The 15993-nt window shown below is 38.0% G+C and overlaps 1 protein-coding gene across 1 annotated transcript in view; it reads right to left on the bottom strand.

The window, feature by feature from the left end:
• The window catches only part of nfatc3a (nuclear factor of activated T cells 3a), a 75585-nt gene extending 59592 nt beyond the window's left edge, over window positions 1-15993 (bottom strand). The window contains 2 exon segments of the mRNA XM_070554950.1: window positions 6691-6747; window positions 6750-15993. Of these exon segments, the coding sequence (XP_070411051.1) occupies window positions 6691-6747; window positions 6750-6882 (190 nt within the window). The 5' untranslated portion in view covers window positions 6883-15993.

Below are 15993 nucleotides of genomic sequence, written 5' to 3'. Positions count from 1 at the left end.
AGTTGCTCTTTAACAAAAGAATTCCCATGCATTTAGGAAAAGACAAGGTAAGAGGTGAAACTTCAAAAACAAGTCATTTTAAGAATGCCCCCCTCAGTTCAAAAACCTAAAGAAGCACATATAAAGTTTCCATCATAATTTGACGATGGGAGAAGAACCTTTCTGTGCGAATACTACACCGTAATCATCCAAATGTGTTGATACATTTGTACCATAGGAAAGCTACAACACAGCTGAAGAGTGGCCTCCAACACGAGCACTGGCATCACATCAGAGGCTGTTGCTAACAAGCGTGACATTTAAACAATCTGTTTGAGCTGACCATACACGTGCCTGAAAAGTCAATCAGACAGAGGTAGAAAGCTAGCATGAGAGACATACACAGAAACAAAGCTTTTGTCTGTGTGAGAGAGAGCTCCAACTAGCACTTGTGTGAGGAGAAATGGAGCGGTGAAGAGTAAAGGACTGACATTTGCATAAAACAGGACTTAGAGTACTGAGACTGCAGCGTCTGCATGTGACAAAACAAAAAAAGTGTGTCATTATTTTAACTCAAACCCAGTGGAACAGGTAGGAAAAAAAGCATTTCAAATAGTAGCTATTCATATGGGGATAACGTAATTCTGTAGCAGAGGACCGTCTCTACTTGACTGCTTGATTACAGAGTATTGAAACAGGTGATGAGGATAAAAAAATGGCCAGAAAAGAAAATCGAATGTCTCAAGTACATGGTCCACCATCTTTAAAGAGCAGGTCAAGCCTGCTTCAGAGTCCTTCTCCACCCACATTTCAGTTTTGAAAATTGCAACATTAGCAGGCATTGCCTGGCGGACCGAGAGGGCAGAGCCGCGGCAGTGACGAAGATGGATGGGTAACGAGAGGAAGCTAGCTTTTTTCACTCTGAGCAGTCATTAGAAGTGGAGGGCGTTTCTCCCCCTCCTTACCCAGACAATCGAGAAGAACGGGACCGAGTCTATTTGGAGGAGACAAGCAGACCTGAGCCCTATTGTTTTGAGCTTGTGAGTTGCCTGAAACTACCGGAGCCGACCCAACAGAACCAGCTCTGAATGGTAGGTAGTCGTTAGCCATAGCATCAGATTAGCTGCAGGGTTTGGCTCCATGGCCTTAGAGAGCTTTTATCAAGCATGTTTTAGAGGTTTATCTGCTTCAACACACCTGGTTTTAATCACCAGCAAATAGCTGAGCTGCTGAACAGCTAATCTAAGTAGGAAAAACCACTGAAACGTGTCGATAGCAGCTCTCTGGGACATGGCCACCTACCCTGAGCTAAAGTTATGGTCTACTGCAGAGAAAGTTATAAAAATACCCCATGAGAAAATTCTGTAATGTGTTCATTTATGTTACACAAACATCCACCTAAAATTGCGCTGATTTCATTATTTACTGATACCAGCTTTCTCTTGGTTGTAGGTGATCCTCAAGTGTCAACAGACTGGGTCACCTGTGGTGGTGTCATCAGGATCAACAGCTCCCAGAAGAATGTGCCTTTGAATGATTCCTTGTGCCTTTGAATGATTCCTTCCTCCTCTAAACATTTATTTGTTAAATTAATTAAATAAATATCAATTTATATATTTCCTGTTTTTGTTCATGTCCATAAATATTTAAACATGCTTAAATTTAAAATGAGCTTTTAACAGTGAGGTGCTAGTTTAATTCATCACAATAGAGCTAGTTAAACGTGCAACAATGTGATAATTCAATTAATGCAATTTCCATTAAAATATAAAAACTGGAATTAAAATGAGACATTTGGCGGCACAAAGAACTTGTCAAACACTATTTATTATAATAATTGTAGGCAGACAAGAGACAGAGCTGGATGAAGGCTCTCAGTCATCGAAAGGATGGCTGAAGGCTTTCCAGGACCATGAGATGTGGTGTTGTCTCTTCTCTTTCTATTCTGCCAGATGAGCGGATAGGTTACAGGTGTGTGAGGACATCTTCATGCTGCCCCCGCGACCTGACTCCGGATAAGCGGATGAAAATGGATGGCTGGATGGACAGTGATAGAGCTTGTCCTGTCATTCAGATGGAAGCTGCTCAGAAGCTCTCCACCACACCTGGGTCTGTTCAGGTGTGTAGAAGCTTGCTCTGGGTGAAATTCCCATCATAGTCCCAGTGTCACACACACTGCTGCTGGGAGGCTATGTGAAATATAAAGAAACAGAAAATATATGTATAGTTGTTTTTAAGAGCAGCAACACATTTGTGTAACAATAAGCTAAAATAATTACAAACTGTTCAATCTTGAAGGTAAAGAAAGACAGAAGGTTATAAATAACATACATAGATCATGTACAAAATAAACAGTCTAATATATGTGCTTTATTACACGGCTGGTGAGTGATCAGACTGCTCTCAGAGCTAACTCAGTGTCCAGAATCAGACATGTTCTAATAAGAACCGGACTCAGCACCAGTTCAGAACCAGGTCAGTTTAGCTGCAGGAGGAGCTGCTCCTCAGTGTCCCTCCTGCTCTGCATCTGTGCTGATATTACTAACTGGCACAAAAACTTAACCCGAACCAGTCTGTGACATTATAACACACACAACACTCGCTTCGAGCCTGCGGCAGTGTGGATCGATTGTCTAAATTACGTGAATCACGTCCACATCTCTCTTACTTTGTAATTATAAATATAGCAAATATAGCAGCAAAATTACAGGTAGGGACCGATCTTTAGAAGCTGTTAAAAGTAAATATTTAGCTTACTCACCACAAATTGGGCCCAAAATCTCCGTTTTGAGGAAGCAGCAGTTGGCGGGATCTGGCTAATTACTGGAACGGCTTGGACTAACTTGTGAAATGCTCATCAAACCAGCATAACCCCGTTCAAACTCCATCCCAGTTCAAACTCCATCAAGTTGTTGAAAGAGTAACATGTAAAAAACACTTAACTACAAAATTAACAGCCAAGCTACTAGAACTAAATAACTATAATCCTAGAAGTGACACAGTGCTAATGCTAACTACAGCACAACTCACTTGCGGCGAATCTGAGCCTCGACTTTTACAAGGCTGGTTGAGACCGCGGTGCTTTTATAACCTACAGCCACAGAGCTGCTACGTAGTACTGTTCTTGGATACGTAGCATCGTTCTCGTTAGCCACTGGCTAAAACAGACTCAAAATAAACGTGTTCAATACTTTTGAGCTGAAGATGACTGACGTTTTTAGACAGAATTTAGAGTTTTCAAAGAAAATGCATCAAAATGCAAAAATAATAACTACACATGTCTACAACACTATTAGACACTCATTTATGCTAGTTATCCGCTAAAAAAAAAGTTGATTTTGATGTGACTTGCTCTTTAAGTTAGAGAAACTTCTGTCAGGCAGGAAAATTAAAAAATGGAAATAATTAAGAAACAAACCGGAAGAAAATAAGTTTCGGCGCAACGAAAACTAGAGCCCTCTATCAGCTGATACTGGTGAGAAACAGCAGCGGAGCGTATGCAAAAACTAGATTGTATTTTGGCACCTGCAGTCTTTTATCTTTGTGATGTGACGTGCAGGAAAGACCTGAGCCGCTGGTTGTCCTCACGTCACGGCAAAAGGTTAGCATAAACAATACAGTCATCAAAACATTATCACATTCAACATAAAGCCCTAAATTTAGAGCAGAACAGTCAAATCATTTCTTAAAATCAGGAGAACATTTTCTGTAAATTTTGCAACAAAAACAGCAGCTGCAAGTAAATGAATGCAGTGTGTGTGATATTAATGAAACGCAGTCAAAGTTCAGTCAAAGAAGCGAAAAATGGATGGACTGTTTAGTCTCAAATGAAACATGTGTGAGGTACTATTTTAAAACACAGACATGTTGAAATGCAACAAATGTTTTTTTATTGATACATGTAAAATGTAATAATCTACTATTAGATAATAATTAGATGAAAACAAAATGTGACATTTTTAAACATGTAAGTCAAATGTTATAAATTGGAATTTAGAAACAACTCTGAAAACAAAATAAAAACTTACAAAAGGGAAAATTAAGAGACCCGTGTCATTTGTAATGTGTAACCTTGTTTACGGTGGATTAAAAAATACTTTCACAACAAAAAAATTTTACGGATGTAAAAATACATGATTTTGTACCAAAAGCACTTGGTACATCATTAATATTGCAAATAATCAATGTGAACGTTAAATTTAATTTGATTTCAGCAGTTTACTTTTCTTTGCCATTTCATCCCAGTTCTCACATCCAAGGAGTTCACATTTCACTTCTGACTGATAATAAATGTTATAAAGCCATGTAGGACTCCAGAGAATCATTGTATATGCGATTCTCGACAATTTACTAAAAGTTGTAATTTTTTTTTATTCACCCCCCCAAAAAAACTGCTTAACTATCAGTGGTCATCAATCATGACTGTATATTGCAAACAAAGGCTTTATATTCCTGGAATATGTCACATTATGGAAGACTGGAGTAAACATTAAAGTCAATGTGTTAATACCAATGTAATGTCCACAAATGGTCAATTTTACCTACAGATTGACCTATAGGTCATCAGTCATCTACAGACCTAATTCCATCCTATGAGGTGGATTTTATATTCTATCTGCCAACAAGCCACAAGATACTGCACTGCTTGTTGACATCCTGGAATCATAACAATAACATTCTCTCCTCAAGGTCCCTCACAGAGCACCCTCTTATCCAAGACTCTTTGCTTCACAAAAGAAAGAAGAAAACATATTTAAAAATTAAATATGAACTTCTAAAACTTATAAGCCAGATAATCATTAAATAAATGTTTGTTTATTGCTACTTATAATAATTATAAAATAATGAAATGTTTCATTAACCCGTGCTCAATGATTGATTGCATTTTTACTTGACCAGGTCATAACAGTTGCACTCACGCAAGAACAAAGTAAGATAAAGTTAAGATGACACATAAATAGCCTTTACCCTGGATCGGAGCATCCGGATCAAAGAAGGCGTGTTTCTGAAATTCTTGACAATATCCCTCAAACTTGTCAACCTCTGGTTGGCTACACAATCATAACATGAGAACATTAAAACCAGATTACTGGGGTTTTCCCTCAGTTCTAGAGAAGCTTCAGACCGGCCATCTGGAGCACACCTCTTTAACCACCAAAGCATTTGACACGTCGTCAAAACCTTTTTGCACCTGCAAAGCTGATAAAGCTAACGGTTCCTGCAGAACAAGCTGATATTGTTTAGACTCCTTAGGAGTCCCAGACACGCGGTTCCATCCATCTGTCGTGACCTGAGACATCTCTGGACTGAAGGGTCGGTGCCACAGTATTCTACAGCCCTCCGGTGCTAGAGGTCATCTGACCTCTCTGACCTTCGGATTCACCAAGAGGGTCTCTGAAAGCGGGTAATGTAGACACAGATAGCGTCTGGTGTGGTTTTTGATAATAATCAACTCATAGCTTAACGCAAACCAAATTCTTTTACATCCAGAACGCAGCTCTCCGAGATGCGGACGTTCTGATTAACATCCCATTCACACGTATGTTTCATACATCACATTTAGCTCCATCCACTCACAGTAAATGTTGGTTAACCAAGCTGTCATGTTTTAATTGTTTGTAAAATTAATTCTTACTTTTATAAACCTGACTGTTTTCTGAATCAAAACGAAGTGTGTACAATCTCCTAATGAATAAAGAATCCTAGAATCTTCTGATTAAAGCACAATAAAGACCAGGCAGGGTGATATTCTATATTTAGACAGAGTATCACAGCTCATTGGTCATGAGTAGAAGTAATATATACATTGAGCTCTTAAAGCACTCAATTTACCAAACCCTACACCAAGCATTTGGCTGATTGAAGTATGACTTGAAATGAAGAGATCAGTCTGCTCTAATCCCTTTTGGGGATTTGAGCAAGCCTCAAAAGACAAAAAGACAAGAGAAAAAAAAATAAAGAACAATCTTTTTCTTCTATAGTGTTGTAATGCAGCCTCTGACCTGCTGGTACACCACAGCCAACAGTAGCTTTAGTTACACTAAATTTAAACTAAACAGATGCCGTGCATAGTTACTCATGCCTCGCCCCAGCAAACAAACCTCTCATTCATCACACTGGGTGCCGGACGGGACCCCCTCTTTTCAGCAGGGTTAAGGGGCACCCACACGATGATCTAACTCCACATGTAGACCATACGTATGACTGTCTAACCTCTGACCCACCAAAATTTACATTTCAATTTGTATATGCACACTTGCATGTTGATCAAACGAATTTCAAACATTTTAATCTTCAATAGCAAAAATTAACTTCTATCAAAATTTGCTCATCTACATTTAGGATTTTATTAAAATTGCTAACACTTTTCCTTCATACTTTGCAAGCCAAAACAAAATTAATACAAATTCTAATAATACAAACTTAATAAAAGGCAAAAAGTCAAGTAAAGCAGTGGATGTTCTCAGCAAAATTTCACAGGAGATAGATTTAGGCTTAAACTAAAAAGAAAACCTGTCAAAAGTAAACACAAAGAGATATGTTTAGACAAAAAGCTTTTTTTCAGTAAGATAATATATAGATTCTGATGATTCCCTGCACGCGTTGTAATAACATCTGTTAAAAGAAAGATGTAAGCCATCAATCAGCCTAAAAGTCTAGACAAAACACGTCTTACACCTGACTTGTGTCTGGGAGTGCCATAACACTCACCTGGTGATGTGGTGCACAGCATTCTTTCACTCCTCTCCTCGTTATGATCACAAAGGGCTGAGCAGTAAAAAAACTGAAGACTGCAGACGTGCTGGGACAACAGGGATTCTCCTGCTCTAGGTACAAAGTAGTCACAAGAACCAGCCGCCTGCCCTCTGCCACTCTCTTTGGGAGCTCAAAATAGTCCACCATGAGAGCGATGTAATTTCAGTCTTTCCCACGACAAGGACTAAGAGGACCGTGCGCTTGGCTCACAGAAGTGGAGCAATGACAATAACACAGACAAGGGCAACAACACTTTCTCCACCAGCTGCACACATTTTAATTATTTGATAGTGGTTAAAAAATGTACTTTATCCTTGTTTCTAGACAAAAAATCATGCAGGTGCAGGAAAACGTCAAAGCACATTAGCAGATCAAACTCAGACCTGACTAGACACCAAGTGGCTGTGGTAACGACTGGCATCTGGATATTTCATTAGCCTAGATCAGTCTCTCTGATGTCACTTGTGGTTTCTCTCATATCCTGAGAGATGTAGGAGGAGAGAAGCCTCGTCGTCCTTGTGGCACGTATACAATTCTGTTTTGCCACAGCAGCAAACAATAACCACAAAAACAAACACTGCCTTCAAAGTGTGAAATACAAAAAATACACAGGAAAAATACTCACTCAGCGCAAAGTGATGTGAAAAACTCACGATGAGCCGACTAGGTGAACCTCCTACCGCCACTCAACCATATGAACCCCACATGGTTTGAAAGAGTAGAATGCCAGACACCACCACACTGGATTTACTACTCTAACACCCATTAAGGACACCGCTTCCTTCTGCCTCATTTCATTTTTAACATCCTACTAATCCACAGCAAAGGCATGACCTTTTTTTTCCCCATTTCATCATTCATTTAAAGTCAACAGGGCTAACAAACATAATGCTATATAATGAGTCATTACTTGGAACAAGATTTGAAAGTATTTTGGATAAAAGTTGATTTAGTCATTAAGGATGTGTAATCAAGATACAACTTTTTGAATGAAGCTATCGTCTGTGGCAAATGAAAATATTACATATTATTTATCAATAATATCCCTCATTGCATCATTTCTTTCATAATGACTGCTAGCAACAGGCAAACTGAAGAACCCTTTGCTGACACACTGATTTTTGCAGTTACTAGTAATATGACTCACATATATAATGGCACGTGGTTTCACTTACTGTGTGAAGTCAACTAACATTTTTTATCTAAATCCACTCTCATCACCTTGAGGAACTATATGTTAATTTATTAAATTATATTTATGTGAGGATTTTCATTTATTCCACAAAAATAGCTTAATTTCCTCCTTGTCGGTACTTAGTAGCCTAGAAATCTAGACGGACAGTTATCGAAGCAAAATTATTTTGCTCTGCATGTCTGTCTAGCCACACTCCACATGAGCCTCAGCAGGTCTACCATTGGCCTGAGCACTATGATGGTTTAGTGGGCCAATCACAACAGTCTATGGGTTTGGTGGGCCAATCACAGCACTAAGCCGGTTTGGTGGGTGGGAGGATGTGACGGAGCAGAACAACTGTGGACTATTCAGACTTTTGCTTTTGAGTCAAGAGCAGATAGAGGTTTGGCGATAGTTGGTACATATCTATGGTTGGTGCTATTGACGTCCTGATTTTCACCCAGGCTCTTCCATATCAGAGCAGGGCTCTACAGTGCGACGAAAAAAAGCTGTCTGTGCGTGTCGGTCTATTTTTAAAAGTAGCACTGGAGCAACATCTTTGAATTACTATCTTCCCCAGAACTTTATTGAACAAACGTAGGTTACGTGTAAGAAAAATGCTTTTTACTGGCGCACAGTGTGGTAATCTGGATGCAGTGGAGGAAAATACAGGAACCAGCAAAGGCACAAACTAAGGCAGATCCGGTCCAAAGTTTGGGATCAAAAGTGCAGCTACACGCAGACTGGCTAATGCTAAAGCTAACGGGTAGCAGTCTCACAATCACGTGGCGCACAGAAAAAAAATATGATGATCGTAAAACTAAGAAAGACTAAACTCTATAAGCGGATGAAAAGTCCCCACCATCCTGTTTATTCTGCATCCTGTAGCGCTACGGATCAGAACCGATGCACACAGAAGCAGGAAGTACGGCAAACCATTGTAGTATATAATCCACAAACACTTCTATCTTTGAACATAATTTGAACTGGATTATTGCCAACCCGTACATAATAGACATGTCACCATTACATTGTTATCAGCAGAAATTAAATATTACCATTTCCAATATAAATGGATAGATTTGTGTTATTTTGACTAAGATGAGTGTTATTAATACAAACCTAAAATGTTACTGAAATGTAGGTCAAAATTTGAAAAATATTTTAACTATAAATATCAGATGGGAAAAAGGGAACTAAACACTAATCTAATGCAGATTATTGAGCCTTTTATAATATTTGGCCTTTAAAAAAAGTGAAGCAGTTGAATGCACAGTGTGTTGGCGCATGGTCATGATGGTACCACCTCTGCCTCAATTAGAGCCAGGATAAACCCTGTTATGGGTCATATATATTAACAAAAATAGAATGGCTTTCACAGCTATAGTTTAGGTTTTATTGTTTTTAAATCACTGTAGCACACAACAGAAGTACTCGAGGAAGTTTGGATAGTTGGATGGAAATCCGAGTGAGTCTTAGCTTTTTTCAAGTCAACACCTGCAAAGCTAAACTAAAAGACAAGTAATCAACTCATCTATTCAGTTTTTTTGTTTTTGTTTTTTTTGTTTTTTGTGGCTGAAAACCCAAGTTAGCAGTCAGAGCAATGCTTATTTCAAATTTATTCAAATAATGCAATGTATGCAAAGAAACCATTTAACAGATGGAGCAGAAAACATACATGTGCTGTGTTTCTTTTATATTTCTGACTTGCTAATTCACTACTGTAGTTTAAAATAGTAAGCTTAGATTAGTCTGTGCTTTTTTATTTTACAGTTTTAAGTACAATATTTATTTCAAAGATTTACTATTCAAATAATTAAGCTATTTAATCATTTATCCATATTTTTGTCAACACAGCTTTTGTTTGGTGTGGCTCAACAATTATTACCAACAGCAAATGTCGTGAAACAAAAAATGTAAATTCCTGTGAAAAATAAAAAATAGCAAAAACTGCATATCAGTTTTCCTTTTAATGCAGCTGTAGCAACATAATGAACAAAATTACATAAATACACTTTTTTTAAACTCACAGCAAAAAGCAGCATTAACCTCTGCTGTAGCTGATGACGCTGCTTCTCACTCAGCTTTGTGTTAGTTTTTTATTCAGAAGAGCAGCTGTGATGTACCTGCTCAGCACCAATCAACACAAAAGATTTTAGCAAGCTGTTTATTATGAAGCTTTTTCAAAAGAGTATTAAAACACCTGCTTGGAACTTGTTTCAAAATATCATTGGCTCCATCAAAATGGGTAAAATTCACTCAGTTTTTCCCAAAACACATTACAGTTCAATTAACAAGACTGGAACATTTTAACATACTGAAAACATTTTTAATTAAAACTGACTTCACCAAAGTTACAGACTGGCAGCTCCATCTATCATTTACTTGTGCAATTCTTAGAACAAAAGTAGCAAATTTGAGTTTTTTTTAACACGAGTACACCTGCAAAACAGGCGTAGCATGTCCCACTGTTGGTAAAATATCTACAATGAGAGCTGCAACATTCTACAGAACTGGAGGCATCCAAAGACGCCTGTGGGCAATGACTGCATTTAAAAGGCCAGAGTTAGGGAGTGAGCTTTTACGATTGTCTTAAAAACAGTTCTAAGGTCTAGAAAAACATCCTCCTTCAGGTGATGAGCAGCTCAGGTATAAGCTGGTGCCACATACAAAGACTCATCGCTTCAAATTGGGGTTGAGGTCCAGTCCTGTGGACCCTTACACCATGTCTTTAATAATGTACCTCCCCCATCCAGATAACAGCCATAACCACACCTACAAAATTAAAATGAGAAGTAGTTGGTGATCTATTGATAATAGATCGTGAAAGATCTGAATATGTTGAAGATCTGCCAAAGATGAGAGCTCATGTGTAGAACACATTCTGTCAGAGACTGATAACAGAGCAGGTTAGAGAATGTTTCCACCTGGACCATTTTAGATGTGACACACTCTAAGCCTGATAACTGTTGTGAGTTTTTAGAAGAAGAAAAAAATAAAATAAATGTGCATTTGATCATCTCGAGCTTAGTTCTATTCAAGTAAATTTACTGAGGTTTTTATTTACAGCATATTCATGCTACTTGACATTTTTGGTGCTACATTAGCATTATTAGCACCGGTTAGCATAAGATAGCTAATGCTATGTCTGTTAAAATGTGGCTGTTTTGTGTTGCAATAAATGTCACTAGATACATTATTGTTAGCAATAATAATACATTTTTTTACACATAATTGTGCTGTGGTACTAATAATTACATGTGAATAATTCTATAGTTAAGTATTTTTGTAGAGTGAATTCTGGTAACACATTTGTTATTGTCACAAAATCATTTTCTCAGCCCCCTCAATCTGTGTTGTTGTTGTTATGGAGGGAAATGAAACACTTTCTATTCAGAAACTGAACAAAATCTTTTTAAAAAATCTGTTTCTAAATGTTTTGGCCTAATTTTTCTCTGTTCTCTCCAATCTTTCTACTTTCAGATGTTTTGTGCAGATTTTCTTTTATTTTTTATTGTCAGGCGTCTGTATTTCAAGACAGGAAAAGAGAAGTTTTATTGCATTTTTTTTTTTCAAAGAAGAAAGGAAATCTTTGGCGATAAATCAAATGAGGGACTCGTCCTATAATTTGGCCAAACTTTATCCGGGGAAAACCCTTACAGTACATCGAATGGAACAATAGAATATTTCACCCCAAAGAACAACTCGTTTCCAGAGCAACAAGACAACAGCGTGACAGAAGAGACGGACACCTAGCAAGGAAGAACAAAAGAAGAAAGGCAGAGAGGTGTAGAATGTTGTAGTTTACATTACATAAATAATCACATATTTATGAACTGGAAGGCAAAGTCAGCAAAATGTTGGGCTAAAAACAAATAAAAGTGTAAAGTCAACATTAAATTTAGAAAAAGATTAAATCATTTTCTGATACAAAAGAGAAACCAAAACTGTAAAACTATCCTTTTGTTGTTCACTTTTTACTCAACCCACTTGAAAACAGAAACTTCACATTTTCACATTAGTTTCCCCTGGTTGGCTTGAAGAGACCATTTAACTTAGAAGGATGCTAAACCCCCATTTACTGTGTGTGCGTGAGCCTGTACTACACACCAGTTATTAATTCAGACAGGCAACCCCTCCTTCCTTTCCATTTTGGCCTTGCATTATAGCCCAGACCTAACTCAAACCACTTTTGCACAGTGGAGCTTTTATTCCTACGCTTATTCCAAACAGTTTTTCCTCTCATCCTGTCTGCAAACCCAACTTTTGTTTTAATAGGAGGAAAAATTGATTTATGACTGCACAAACCATTTATTTACGGGAGCTATTCTATTTTGTTGACATTTTATGAGAGGGGTGCAGAAAGAAAACGTCTTGGCTCCACTAACACTGAACTTCGAGTTCCCCTAGATTCCCCTTAGGGGACAATAAAGTATATTTTGATTCAATGTCATCCGAGTGTGTAAATTAACTAATAAGTGTGTGATTTCCACTATATTGCTTTGCTATACAACACAAGAGCTGTAATTTCCCACTTTAATGCAAACAGTCCTATGATGTTTACACAGTAAACAAACCACATCAAATTATTTCCTTTTTTATGTTATTCTGTTTGTAAAGTTTAGTCTTTTTTATATTAGCATTACTAATTGGATTGTGATGCTAGACAACTAAAGCCGGGTGTACACTGTGCGACTTTTTCACTTTTGTTGAGCCGATTTTCCACTCGTGCGAGATTCCACGAGATCGGGGCGTGTTTTGCGCCGAGCGTCGTGTAGTGTACAGGGGGTTACGAGAGGCGATTAACACCATGTGACCAGCTACCGATCAGCAATCGTGAGCTGGCACGGACTTCTGGCGTGTTTGATATTTTGCTCGTCCCTCGTGAGGGTATCGCATTGTTGAAGCGGCGCTGCGAGCAGCTGCGACCCAAAATGTATCAGAACCGCTCACGGCGCATGCGCAATCCTGCATCAACACCGCTCGCCCGCTATTTCCCTAATAACACACGTTGTTTGTTTTAATTTCTACACGTTTTTTTACTCACAAAATTGTCAAGAAAGCGTGTTTGTTGTGTTCATGTCAAATTAAATTGATCACAAAACACAGATTTACTTTCTTTATTTCGTTTTCCTAATCCAACCCCCATAAATCCCTGTGTGTCTTCCTGCAGCACTCCCGAAGGACAACAGGCAAAACAAGACAAAAAAGTCTGACGTGTTGTGTAAAAACTGCTATTTTTAGCATATTTTTAGGGCTGACGTGTTGCTACCAGACGTACAGTCTGAGCAGTCAGATCGCATCCGAGAACTGGGTCGTGCAGTGTGAGCACATGACTCGTGAGATCTGCCCTGCGAGGAAGTCGTACAGTTTGAGCTGAAGCTGAGTGCTACGAGTGAAAAAGTCGCACATTGTACGCAAGATAACAGCAAACCAACATAACCCACTTCATCTACTGCTACACTAAAACACAATTACTACAGTCTTTTACCAAGTACCTAATAAAGTTGCCCAGTGAGAACTAAAGCTTTTTTTTTTACTTTATTTTCTTAGTTTCAAACTTTTTTTGAGCACTTATTTTAAAAGGTACAGCATTTACATAGATTTTTACCCAATTTTACAATTGAAACAGCCTTATATCATGATAAATGTCTACTGCATGTTTAGGCGGGACCGTTATGCCTTCATTGTCCCTGTCCATCTTGTTTGTTAAGGTATGGATGTGGAATGAGGGTCAAAGTTGACCTGCCCCTCAGCTGGCAGTCCCAAGTTGTCACAAAACAGAATGGATGTGTGACTTTAAAAAGGAAACTGTCACACAACGCTTGCCTATAGTACTCTTGATGAGCAGCAGTCGAACCAAGCACTGCCGTACCATTTAGTGTCTTTTTTTAAAATGGCACACAAGATGCTTAAAATGCAAAACCTGCATCAGAAACAAAGCAGAAACCATGGACATATACAAAATAAATTATAAAGTTTTTAAGTATTGGCAATGGATTGCCGCAGCAGCATACACGATTATTATTGTATTAAATTGGCAGTGAGTAGTTGCTGGCGATAGGGGGCAGTACGTACATTTCAGGGTTGTTTTACAACAAATCGCCGTCACTGTCGCTAGTTTAATAAAACATTACAGTAAATGTTACCTGTGGAGCAAAAAGCATGCAACCCCGATGTGAAACCTCAGACTCTGATGGTCCTTCAGGTAATACCATCAGGAGAATGCAATGCCAATTGTAGTTTTCTGACACTGTAGTTTCCGGATCTGCTCAGGGTCCTGCGCCTGCCAATGACGTCATCATACTACAGCAAAACCACTTGGCCAAAATATTGCACCTCGTTTTTTATTCTGTTTTGTCCCATATGTTTTAGAAAGAGTTTACCAGTTTTGCTAGTAAAATCATGTTTTTCTACCTAAATGTTTTTGAACAGGGTACCATCATAATTTTGTATGTCCAGACAATCATCTAGTGTGACGCCATCAACAGGCGTAGGACCCTGAGCCGGCCAGAAGGAAACATGGACGCTAGACCCGTGCCCTATGTTCTTTAGACCCAATTTTTAGGGTTATATGTGACAAAGCCGCCAATGTTTTAACAATATCATTTTATTCTTCTTCAAATACATTTCAATGGATATTTCCATAGATTAAAGGTAAAAAAAATACACATTGTCGCTTTACACTTTTGATAAGCTCACCTTTAAGAATTTTAGAATTATTATTGTGAGCTGTGTATTTTTTTTACATCCAGAGGCTGACCAAGAAGTTACATTATGCTAATTAAAAACTGTGTGAAAAACCCAAATGAGTAGAGAGGCTAAAAAACACAATAAAGTTCTTCCTGTGATTTGTTACTGTGAGCTAGCTCACCTCATCCTGCAGCATTCGAGGTTTTCTTTGGTGAAACACACATTTTACAAAACTCAAAATATCTAAATAGTTTTTATCCAGCTGGAATTAGATTTGTTTTTTCTGCTAAATGCTTCAATCAAAGCTGCTTAATTTCAGTTAAAAAATGTAAGTTTGCAAAGATACAGAAGTCATTTTGCAAGCTCCTAAACATAAACAGCATGCAGAACAATTTGCTCACATAACTCATTTTATAAACTAGGTTAAAATAAATCAATCTCACTTTTAGAAGAAATTCTTTTATAGAGCAAAGGCCATGTTTGCTGTTAAGTAATTGACTTGTGGTTGTTTTTAAAACACTACAACAGCAATTCTGTTATTGCTTTGACTTATTTTGTAAATAACACAATAAAGGTTTTGACAACATAAGCCTGCGTTACTTTGCAGAAAACTTGCATCAGTCACATTCAAGCTGCACAAAACTAAAACCCTCCTGGTGGTGGTGCAAAGCAGGTCAGATGTTAACAGCTGCCAACAGGTGAACAAACCAAAATATAATGAAACTAAATGCAATAAGGATTTGTTTTCAAACATTAACTCCACAGTGTGTAAACTTCTCTAATGTGATATTCCTGCTGTGTCAACACATATCTGGTCTGCTTTTTGGGGAGGAAACACGTTCATCATTGCCAACTATTAATTTAATCAACTAAAAAAAGTGGATTTTAGCGTCTGTGTATTAATAGAATTTCGGCTCTTGTTTGAATATTTCTCCACATTGAAAACACGTGCTAGTGCTGTTTATGGATATTTTCTAAAACAAAACATGCAAATATTTTAGACTGACTGGAAATAAGAATTATCAATATTTAATAGAAAATGGGTGCACAAGTTCTAAATACTGAAGTCCTCCTTCATCCTCACCCTGAAGCTAACACAACTAAAACAGATAAAGACTTTAAACTAACTTTTGCCACCGAGATGCTAGTCTGCTAACTTAGCATGCCAAGCTAATGAGAGGTAGACTGAACAGACGTTTCAATGAAAAAAGACGAAATAGGCGAATATTTCTATTAAATGTTATTTGACTTTATTAAGCACTTGTGAGTCGTGCTGTCCTTTTCTGACATGGGGGCTTAAGCTGCCCGCGCAAAGTTAACACAACAGTGGGCTAGCAGATGAGTTAGGTTACAACATGTTGCGCCTTATTTTTTACGCCAACTATTAAACG

Source organism: Nothobranchius furzeri, chromosome 9, assembly GCF_043380555.1.
Source record: "Nothobranchius furzeri strain GRZ-AD chromosome 9, NfurGRZ-RIMD1, whole genome shotgun sequence".
NCBI lineage: Eukaryota > Metazoa > Chordata > Actinopteri > Cyprinodontiformes > Nothobranchiidae > Nothobranchius > Nothobranchius furzeri.
This window is presented reverse-complemented; position numbering and strand designations above follow the sequence as displayed.